Below are 11,594 nucleotides of genomic sequence, written 5' to 3'. Positions count from 1 at the left end.
AGGCGCTCGTACGCGGCCTAACTCAGTCTGGGGTTCCCCCCCCCGGGTGGGCGGGGCCAGAAAGGGGCTGGGCCAATGGCTGTTGAAGTGAAACACACCAAGTGGAAAGAGTCAGGAGAGGCGGGGTTCTGGGAGAAGGAGGCGGTGATGAGGGGAGGAGGTAGGGTCAAGGAGCAGAAGGGGTGGGGCGCACGCCGGAGCCTAAGTGGGGTGGTAGCACGAACATGGCTGCAGCCGAGGAGGAGCCGAAGCACAAAAAGCTGAAGGTGGAGGTGCCCCAAGCGCTGAGGTGAGCGCTACTCGACGTAGGGTGGGGGGTGACGGCGCCTGTCGCCAACCAGGGCCCACGTGGGGTTGCGCGGCTTCGGCAGCGAACGGTGTTCTCGCTGCCGGCACGGGGCCAACGCACAAGGACCGGCTGCTCGGAGAGCTGCCCCCACGGCTGTGACCTTTCGCCCGGCGGCCACCCCAGTTTGGCAGAGTAGCTGCCTACTCCGGAGCGGTTCCGGCTGCTCTTGGCCAATCAGAACGTCGGCTTGGGGACCACCTACTCGGCTGTGGGCCGGCTGAGTGCGCCACGTGGGAGCCTTCCCCTGGCCGGGCCGGTGTGACCCTGGAGGACCAGACCTGACCAGGGTCTAATGAGGTCACCTCCTATTCCCTGGGGTGGGGGCGGGGGGGGGTAACGAGGATGAGGTCCAGCGACTGCTGTACCCTGGGGCAAAGACAAAAATTCTTGGGGATTTTTCGTTAAGTGTCGCGGAAGGTCGCCTTGACCTTCCTTTTTGTACTACTCTGAAAGTTGACACCTTTGAAGACCCTGTGCAGGGACCCAGATACCCCGCCTCCGAGGCTTTGCGGGGGCGGAATTTCGCAGAACAGATAGGAACTGTTGATTTTTCTTTTTTTCTTTGCACTTTTTGGCAGCAGTTGAAACAGTTGCGCCCCAGCACCGACCTGCCTCACGTGTGATTGATGTTGCAACTTTTTAAAAAAATTGTTTGTTAAAATATTCCCTCTTAGTAAGTATAAAGTACAACATGCACAGCCCTGAATGATTTTGGAAATGTTTGTTGGAAGGCATTGATTTTTGTCTAAAAATAGACATAAATTGATTTAAAACTATTGGGACTTTCCTTGATGATACAAGACAAGTCTCATTTTTTCCAACGTCATCCTTCTTCACCCCCGAAAGAATGAAGCATTCGTCAAAGAAAAGGAAAGGTCAGTTAGGGGCCTGGTAGTGTTTTCATGCTGTTTTGAGTGGATGGTGATCAAATCCCTGCCAGTGCCAGTGCCTTCAGTGTATTCCTACTACCCTCAATTAGTGTGCTTACCTTATTAAAAATAATAAACTTTCTTTTTTTTATAACAACTCAACGATGTTTTATTTTTACTTTAAGCTTTCAAACCATAGAGTAAATAAAGCAAAGGCTTTTTGAATCAGACCTTCCTGAGTTCAAGGCATGTGCTTTCCCTACTTTGCCCATTACTAGAGTTATTTCTTTAAAGGTATGTCCTTCACAAAGTTTCCTCTACCAAATTAGAAGACAGATGCAACTTTTCCCCACTATCCCACTAAACATATGGCCCTTAGATTTTCCCTTATGCTAATTCATTTTCAGAGCACTTTCCTATTTTACAGATGAGGAAATTGAAGCCCGAATGAAACAATTCGTTAAGGAAATATGAATCCAGAGTGGATGCAAGTCAGTTGTTTGACTCTACTGTTTCTTTTATATAAGCACCCACAAAACACTTCTCTTTGCTTATGTATCCTTAAAAACAATGATAAATAATCATGTTTAATACTTAAGTATGTATCAGGCACTGTTTCAGCAATTTACCTATTTTAACTCATTCAATCCCACAACAACCCTAGAAGGTAGATACTATAATTATCTTCATTTTACCAAGGAGGAAACAGGCATAGAGAGATTCAGTAAATTGATCAAGGTCACCCATCTAGTAAGTGGTGGGGTTGGGATTTTAATCCAGGTAGTCTGATTCCAGGTCTCTGCTCTTAATTACTATGCTATACTTAACTAACCTCAAACAATTACCCAAAAGCCCTTGTTTTTGTTTCTCTACGTTTGCTTATTTTTTGTTGTTGTAATATACATAACTTTTTCTGTCGTTGCAATATATAGGCATATCATACTTAATTCTTAAATATCCAGAATGTATTGTATGTGTCATTAGTGTTTGTTTAAAACTTGTGAAAGTCCTGGGGCGCCTGGCTGGCTCAGTTGGTAGAGCATGTGACTCTTGATCTCAGGATCATGGGTTCAAACTCCATGTTGGGCAAAGAGCTTACTTAAAAACAAAAATTGGAAAAGTCCTTAGGCAACTAAAGCTCATGTTGTATAATATCTACTTAGTGCCATCTGTAGGCATGAAGTTAAAAGATTAGACACTTGAGTACTTGAACAAATCTCTTAATTTTGTGTGAAGACCTTTTGGGATTCCTACTTTTATTATATTTGGCTTTAAGGGTTGCAGTGTGATAAAGCACTGAGTAGTTGACTGCATGCGTTATCTATGATGACTGGCTTGACATTTAAAGGGCTAGCTACCAGTTTTGGTTGATTTTAAAGGGGAACGGCTTATAAAGCCTAAGCAAAATTTAATGTATAGAATCAATTGGTGGGGAAAAAATAAATGTATGAGACATGTGTGTAGATGTCAGAGAAGGTACTTAGGACTTTGAGAATTTCAGTTAGCTCTAGGGTAGTAGTTCTCAACCAGGTGAAATTTTACCTCCCAGGGGACATTTTTGGTAGGGAGTGCTAATGGCACCTAGTAAGTAGAGTTCAAGGATGCTGCTTAACCTTCTACAATGCACATGAAGCTCCCTACAACAACTAAGAATTATCTAGCCAAAATTAACAATAGTGTTGAGATAGGAAAAAAACTAAGGAGAGCATCTGACGGTCTAGCCTCCCTTTTTCAGATATCCATTATTTTTCTATGTTGGATTGCTTTACAGGTTGTAGCAGTTACTAAAGTTGTGAAGAAATAAGCAGGCTCTAACATGTTTTCACACTGGGTTGGGGAAAAGAAGGGAACACTGAGTGCGAGACATCATTACTAGGTGCCTTATATACGCTATCTCCTTTAATGTTACCAGCAACCTGTGAGGTAGGTAACAATCCTTGTGTTACAGATGAGGTATTTGGGGCTGAAAGAAGTTGAGAAGCATTTTTGGGAACTGACCCCTAGATGAATATGTTCCATGATGAATACCTATATTTAGGACAACCCATTTTCTTTTCTTTCCTTTGGAAATCTCATCCTAGTTCATTTCTTCAGGGGTCACCTCTAAGAGGATCCTGTTCCTTCGAAAGCTTATTGAACACATGCCAAGCCTTTTTTTTCAGACTGTCTTTAAATGGCTGCTATTTTAGGCATGGTGCTAAAAATTAGGTGCTAATATGTAGAGTTAAGACACAGGTACCATCCTCCTGGTGGGAAATGAGTAAGGTTTGGGAAAATGATACCTGAGCATTCTGAAAGATGACAAGGAGTTAACCAGATATGAAGTAAGGTGTCTGGCTTTATAGGGAAGTTTGTTTGGAGGTAGATGGGAAAGAGCTGCCTCTGTCAGGGAACTACAGATGGTTTGGTCTGACTGGTTCAGAAAGTAGAGGGCATCCAGGCTTTGGTACTGGATCACATGTGTGATCTATCACTGTATCCTTAAGTTCTCAGAACCTAATTTTAACTGTCTGCTGAATATCTCCTTTTGAGTGTCTTGCTGACCCTTCAAAGTCATATATATCAAACTAAATCCATCTGTTGTCTTAAATCTGCACCTTCTTCCATGGCCCCTGTGTCTCTTAATGGCACCACTAACTTCTCTTTCTCCAAAGTTTGGAACCTAGGTATTTGCTTCATTTTCCACCCACATATAGTTATCAGAGTTGGTCTTTTCTTCTTCAGTAATGTTTCATAAACACCTTTCCTTCCATTCCTGCTGCCACAACTCAAGCATAAACATCTTGCTTAGACTTTGTTGGCTTCCTAACTAGTCTCTCTACCTCCAGTGTCCAGTTCTTCCTAATCTTCAGGCATAGCTTTACTTGTTCATCATAGCAAATACTTGTAAGCTCTGAAGTTGATTTTAGGAAGGGTTGAATCCTAAGAGCCCACATCATAACTCTCTGACATTAGCAATTAAAGATTGATCCAGGTCATGACTTTTAGTAATATTAAAAAGGAAACAAACTGCAGTTCTCCAATCAATAAATATTGAGCTTTTCTCAAATTATTGCTTCCTAACCGTTTCACTTCCCTGGAATCCTTTTATTCTTTCTCTGTGTGTCCTACCTCACTATGGACCCTGTGTTTTAAAATTGTATAGTAAATATAGGAAGAAAAGTCTGTAAGTATCTTAGGTGACCAAGTAACAGTTTTAGTAACCCCTTCTTTTAAAACATTTTTTTTCTCTTTCAGAAAATTGTCTGGAAGATTATTTTTACAAACTGAGCACACTGTTCCAGGAGTGGTCTATTGTGAGGATTAAATGAGGAGACTATATGCAGACTGGAAAGGAGCAAGGATGATCATGTGTCCTTAGTGTGTTGCGTTGTGCCTGGTCCTTAGGAGCTGTTCAGTTAACGTTTGTTGAATGAATTATTAGCACAGCATAGAGTGGGACTGAAAACCTTCACTTTTCTAGACCTTGTATTTTTAATAACGCAGCCTAAAATTGAAGTTGGCGGCTCTTTTTTGGATGATACTACATGCCATTCACTTATATTCACAAATGTAATCCTTTAAGATTAAGGTTTTGGACTATCAAGGAAAGTGGAAAATAAAAGTCTCCTGAGGTACTTTGCATGGGTGTCCTAATAAGTTGCTTTCCTGGGCATTAGATGCTAGGACAGAGTGAGGGAGGTAGAGAGAGAGCCATGGGAAAGCCTGTATGGATGGTCCTGGGTGTCTAGGGACAAGTGTGAAATGCTTAGAGCTCAGGGAAGGTGGAAAGGACTCTAGGAAAAGACATAGGCATTGAAAACTGTGTTTCTCTGATTTTAGGTATAGGCCTAGACTGAATAACACTAAATAAAACAAGCTGAGGTGGTTCATTTGGTTAAGTATCTGCCTTTGGCTCAGGTCATGATCTCAGGGTCCTGGGATCAAGTCCCACGTTGAGCCCCTTGCTCAGGGGGGAGCCTGCCTTTCCCTCTGCTACTCCCCCTGCTTGTGCTTTCTCTCTCTCTGACAAATAAATAAATAAAACCTTTAAAAAACACACACACACACACACACACACGAGGCTGGTGTGCTACTTTTTACCTGGAACATGGCTCCACTTTCCTTCCATCAGTTAAAATTCTGCCTGTGTGCAAAATATTCCCAGTTAAGTGAATAAGAGAGAGTGAACGAGAGAGAGAGAATCAGAATTATACAGAGCATTTTAATCAGAATGGAAATCAGTAGAGCAGTGATAAAGAGCATGGTCTCTGGAATCTGACATCTGGTTTGATTCTTGGTCCTTCCTAGCTGGTGGTCTTGGAACAGTTGCTTATTGGCCTCTGCCTTTGTTTTCTCACCTATGAAATGGGTATAATAATAATGCCTACTTCAAAACAGTGTTCATTTCATGAGAAAATAAATATAAAATTGGTAGCTCAGAAGTCTTCAATAAATGTTAGCTGTTATTACTATGGTACTGTTTATCCTACTGTCGACCCCTACTCTGCTCCAAATGCAGCAACTACAAATTAAAGAAGACAGGGGTGCCTGGGTGGCTCAGTCGGTTAAGCGCCTGCCTTCGGCTCGGGTCATGATCCCAGGGTCCTGGGATCGAGCCCCGCATCGGGCTCCCTGCTTGGCAGGAAGCCTGCTTCTCCCTCTCCCACTCCCCCTGCTTGTGTTCCCTCTCTTGCTGTCTCTCTCAGTCAAATAAATAAATAAAATCTTAAAAAAAAAAGAAAACAGAAAGATAAGGTATATTGGAGAACAAGATAAACATCTCCAGGGACTAACACAGGAAGGAAACATGCAGTTAGACTCTGGGTTCAGGAGCTGGTGGAAATAACTGCAGGGGAACTGGAGTCCTACAATGGATGAAACTAGGAGCCGGGTGGGGGTAAGGGGGGTGGGGGGTGGGAGGGGCTGGATGAAAAGAAGGCTTAGTGCCTTTGCTCCTGGCTGCTGCTTTAAAAAGCTGTGGACCTGAAGAGGCCGCACAGAAACGGCTGAGCGGCCAGATGGCTCAGAGTTGGGAACCGTAATTTTCACACTGTCACGTACTACAAGAGCACCAAGCTTGGAGGTCATGTGATCTGGAAGAGGGGTAACCTATCTCAAACCACCAGAAAGACAGGAAGGGAAAGTTTGAGCCTGCAAACATAATGAGGAAGAACATTATTTAAAAAATAAGCACAACCATCAGGAGATTAATTCACTCAAAATCTAATGGAATTCCCAGCAATTTCAAAATGACTTTTAAAGGGGTGCCTGGGTGGCTCAGTCGTTAAGCGTCTGTGTGCCTTCGGCTCAGGTCATGATCCCAGGGTCCTGGAATCGAGCCCCACATCGGGCTCCCTGCTCCACGGGAAGCCTGCTTCTCCCTCTCCCACTCCCCCTGCTTGTGTTCCCTCTCGCTGTGTCTCTCTCTGTCAAATAAATAAATAAATAAATAAAATCTTAAAAAAAATGACTTTTAAGTATTTCAGAGATCCTTAAAGGAGTAGCCGTTAAAAAATGTTATGATTCAAAAATTAATAGATATGAAATAAATAGCTATATAAGAGAATAAATGGAGTTACTGAAATTAAAACAAAAAACTAGGTTGATCAAACTCTACACCAAACATATTTGAGGGGAAGATTAGTAAATTGGAAGATAGTACTGAATAATTCACCCAGATGTAGCATGCATGCTGATTTCAATACCTTTTCTAGAATAGAGTAAGAAAATATGTACAGCAATTTTTGTGTAAGAAATTCTTACCTTCTCAAGGCTCATCAGTTTGGTTACTTGTAACAACAGCCTCTGGCTATTTAGCTACATTTAGTTACTAGTAAATCCTGCCATTTTGCTGTTACCTGCAAATGCAGGATTATAGATATGAAGGTAGCCAATGTGATCATTAATCACTGATCACTCACAAAATTAGGACTGATTAGAAATGATATTGAAGTGATTACTTGGCTATTTGCCTTCTATAGGCTGAGGCTAGACTTTAGTGCATCCCTAGTAGAACCATTTCTAAGTCTTTAAGGGACTCAATTAACTAATATAACTGGTAACTCCAGCCAGATATGACTCATTCTAGGAATGCATCTCTTGCCTCCATTGTCCTCGGGTATATTGGATTTGTTTTTCACATATGCCATCTTAATATAACAAGAAAGATGTCATTTCTCAATCCCAAGCCAAAATCACCTGAGCCCAATGGAAGAGATTTTCCACATCCATGTATTAGTTTTGAAAATACTTTGATTGGAACTGCCTAGGTTACATACCCACTATTGAGCCAGTTACTATATCAGAGGTGGGGATTTTGGCCAGCCTTGGATATATTCTTACGCCTCATCCTGTGTGTCATGTGTGCCCGTGTGGATGTGGGTGGGTTTGTGAGCCAGTGGTGTTTGTATGTATGGGGTGTAGATGGAGTTCAGGGGGGTACTCTAATAACTCCACCAGGGCCTTAGAAAAATCCATAGCATAGAAAACCCCATTTTTATAGCATGTATAGAAAATATTTGTGAAAACAAAGGAACCATACCCCTACTGATAATCTCTTTCCTCAGGGTGTAGCCAAAGTCTGTCTTTATAAAACTCTCCTAATCATCCAGTTTGGAAATGCCTCTTCTGGCTGTTTGTTCTTTATACTTTGCATTACTGCTGTGCATAATGTGCATGTGTTATCTCACTGCTGCTTGAAGTCAGGAAGCTAGTTGAATAACTCTTAGTGCCTCATAATTCATTACTTCATTGCAATGTAACAGGCTCTAAACTTTTGTTGAATAAATGAATTCTTTTTTTTTTTAAGATTTTATTTATTTTTTGACAGAGACAGAGAGAGATAGAGAGAGAGGGAACACAAGCAGGGGGAGTGGGAGAGGGAGAAGCAGGCTTTCCAAGGAGCAGGGAGCCCGATGTGGGGCTTGATCCCAGGACCCTGGGATCATGACCTGAGCTGAAGGCAGACGCTTAATGACTGAGCCACCCAGGCGCCCCAGCGATACTATTCTTAATTTTGTAGTGTACTGTGTAACATAATGTACTATGTAACCAATGGATAATACCACAAATGGTCTTTTAAAGAAAACTGTCTCTGTTGACTCATCTAGGAGGGGGTCAGTTGAAAACAAAATACAGCAAAAGAATCAAATTCACATGTCTTAGGTTTTTCTCAAATTCTTTTAAGCTTGATATAGCAATATAAACTGTTTTACGCCCTGAGCCCTAGAGCTGAAATTTGAAAAACCATGTAACTTTTTGAGTAAACAAGTTGAAATACAAGAGAATTATTTCCTTTAAAAATAAACAGTTCAAATATGTTGTCTTTGAAGTTAACCACATTAGAGATTTGAACATTTTCTTGTTTTATAGGCATGACTGAGGGAAGTCTTAGGTTCCTCCTAAAATAGTTTGTCAGAAATTGTTTTTCCTAAAGAGAGATGAGACCTTAGTTATCATTTTTACTTCTTAGTTCTGTTGAAGATTAAAGCTGTTAAGCTGTAGAAGTGTTGCAGGCTTACACCCTCAGTTATGTCTCTTTTCTCACACACTCGATGAACTGACTATATTCCGTGTTAGCATGGGATAGCATGTTGACGCACATGAAAGTATACTGACAAAATTCTACAAGTTTTACATAGCACATATCCAAATGTATAGACCTGGGTAGTTATATTTGAAATATTACAATAAAACATAGTTACACTATTTAATTCAGTAAGTATTACTCAATGTTTAGTGTTAAAAATAATACTTTAGTAAAAAAGAAAGGGAAAGATTTGTCTTTCGGGGAGGGGTGTATGGGGAGTATAGGTTCTTCTCTGCATGGTAGGTTTGACTTCTTTGGGTCTTTCCCTATGTTTGAATATTGTAAGGATGCTCTATAGAAAAATATAGAAACTTCTAGATTTACACTTACAGATCTTTAGAATTGGGAGAGATACTAAGATTTCTTGGCCCAGCTTACTACATCAGGCAGGAATCCCTTCTTTAGTACTCCTTTTCCCCTACTTGTGTACCGTTCCTCCCCAAGATTCAGCACAAATAAGGGAAGAGGAGTACATTTTTCCACGAATGGAAACATGTACACACCAGAGACCTTTGACTTATGTGAAGCTTGAATAAACTACATTCCTGAGAAGATTTGTTAATATCCCATAGATACCAAGTCCAATTCAGAGCTCTTTAAATGATCTGTTGACCAAGGTGTTGCATCTTTATACTCATAAAACAGGTCTATACTCATTAGCAGGCTCTCTAGCCTTTCGCTTTGAGAAGCTATTCCCTTTTAGAAGTGTTTCCAAAGACTGCTGGAAAATGCTGATGGGAGGGGGGATAAGAACAGGGGTGGGAGGTGATGACTTGAGTGCAAATTCCCTGGTAGGGTGGTACCTCCCAGAGCTGAAGTTTCCTGCAAATTATGGAGTTGGGGTGTGAAAACAATAGCATATCTCAGCCAAGATGTGCCTCTGAAATTTTAATTTACAATTTCATATGATTTTTAGAAACTCTTTGGACATGTTTTAGAATCTTTAGATTATTAGTGCTTGATGAGGTACTTAAAATCAGTCTAATATTTACACTGTACAGTTGAGAGAATGAAGCCCAGAGAGGTTAACTGATAGTCAGGTAACACAGCTAGTTACTTAAAGCTGTCAAGTATTTGAGTTGAGATTTGATCCCAAGTCATATCCTCTGGAACAAGAAATGAAGTATCTGTTTTCTTTGAAGTTTTTTGTTTGTTTGTTTTGAGATAAGAATAACGTACTTAAAGATTTTATCAGCTGCTTTCCCTTACCTTTTCTTACTGATCCTCGCATGAACGTAACGGTCTTCAGCTGAGGAAATAAACACAGAGAAGTTAAGATTCCCTAAGTAGGGAGCTCTCAATTCACACTCAGGATGTAGGACTCATATTTCCTGCTGTTTACATTACATTTATGAAGCTGTAAATTGAGAACTTGTCAAACTGAATTGTGTGTGTTCTAGATAAGCACACTATTTAAATAAATTCTGTGGCACTGTGTTTGGTAACCTTGTTTAGGTTTTTGTCTTTCAAGTTCTCTTATTGACATGTATGTAGCCTACCCCCCTCTCCCTAAGAATAAATACTATATTCCTTTGTGAGATATACTTAATGGTATGCTTTGCAAATGGATTAACTCCTTAAACTTGAATTTTTAGCAGATTTCTTTTCAGCCACTTTTTTTTAAATTTTATTTTATTATGTTACGTTAATCACCATACATTACATCATTAGTTTTTGCTGTAGTGTTCCATGATTCATTGTTTGCATATAACACCCATTGCTCCATTCAATACGTGTCCTCTTTAATACCCACCACCAGGCTAACCCATCCCCCCACCCCCTCCCCTGTAGAACCCTCAGTTTGTTTCTCAGAGTCTATAGTCTCTCATGGTTCGTCTCCCCCTCTGACTCCGCCCCCTTCATTTTTCCCTTCTAACTATCTTCTCTCTCTCTCTCTTTTTTTTTTTTAACATATAATGTATTATTTGTTTCAGAGGTACAGGTCTGTGATTCATCAGTCTTACACAATTCACAGTGAATTTTGAGCAGATTTCTAATTAAAAAGCATTGAGCAAACCAATTTTGCTTATGTTTAAGAGTTAAAATGTTCAGTTAAGAGAGCAATTTCTAGTAAGTTTTAATTTACTTTGGAGATTTTCCACTTTCCCCTGATATTAATAGTTTCAATCTTGTCTTTAGCATTATCAATTATAATAATATGAGGTAACTATTACTGATTAGAAAGTTTAATATGCCCAATATTACACAGTTAGTGAGTGGCAGAGATGGGATTCAAACCTGAATCTGTCTTTTTAATTAAAGATTTTTCATAATTAGCTATAATATTCAGATATTATAACCAACAGCAGCCGGAATCAATGGTGATTTGTATGATTAAAAAAATTAAGCACACCCTTTGCTTCAAAAAGTATTCCTATATTATACATGAAACAAGTACTTTTAGAGTACAAATCCTCTAAAAAGCTATTAATCTTTTAATACTATCAGTAATTTGAAATCCTATGAAAATGTTCTACCAGATCTGAGATGGTAGTGATGAGAATTCCTTTTCATTAAAAATGACCTGCAGGGGCTCCTGGGTGGCTCAGTCGTTAAGTGTCTGCCTTTGGCTCAGGTCATGATCCCGGGGGTCTGCCTTCAGCTCACGTCACGATCCCAGGGTCCTGGGATCGAGCCCGGAGAGTCAAGAGTCCGAGAGTCGGACTCCCTGCTCTGCGGGAAGCCTGCTTCTCATTCTCCCACTCCACCTGCTTGTGTTCTCTCTCTCGCTGTCTCTCTCTGTCAAACAGAACCTTAAAAAAAAAAAAATGACCTGCCAATAATAGTCATTATTAGCTTTGAACCT

General features: G+C 40.6%; 1 protein-coding gene and 1 non-coding gene across 5 annotated transcripts in view; both read left to right on the top strand.

Moving 5' to 3' along the window:
- Positions 1-161: 161 nt before the first annotated feature.
- Positions 162-11,594, top strand: part of ADK (adenosine kinase) — a 490,534-nt gene continuing 479,101 nt past the window's right edge. For 2 of the 4 annotated variants that reach the window (XM_028109693.2, XM_028109691.2), the window contains exon 1: positions 164-289. In XM_028109693.2, the coding sequence (XP_027965494.1) occupies positions 225-289 (65 nt within the window). In that variant the 5' untranslated portion in view covers positions 164-224. Of the gene's footprint in view, positions 290-11,594 lie in introns of all 4 variants that reach the window. The other 2 variants (XM_028109694.2, XM_028109695.2) reach the window with 2 other exon arrangements.
- TRNAK-CUU (transfer RNA lysine (anticodon CUU)) lies at positions 2,235-2,307 on the top strand. The gene has a single exon. It is a non-coding gene; the product is annotated as a tRNA-Lys (tRNA).

The sequence above is a fragment of the Eumetopias jubatus genome, unplaced genomic scaffold (assembly GCF_037043125.1).
Source record: "Eumetopias jubatus isolate StellerSeaLion01/CBP00866 unplaced genomic scaffold, mEumJub1_p1.0 scaffold_17, whole genome shotgun sequence".
Taxonomy (NCBI): Eukaryota; Metazoa; Chordata; class Mammalia; order Carnivora; family Otariidae; genus Eumetopias; species Eumetopias jubatus.
This window is presented reverse-complemented; position numbering and strand designations above follow the sequence as displayed.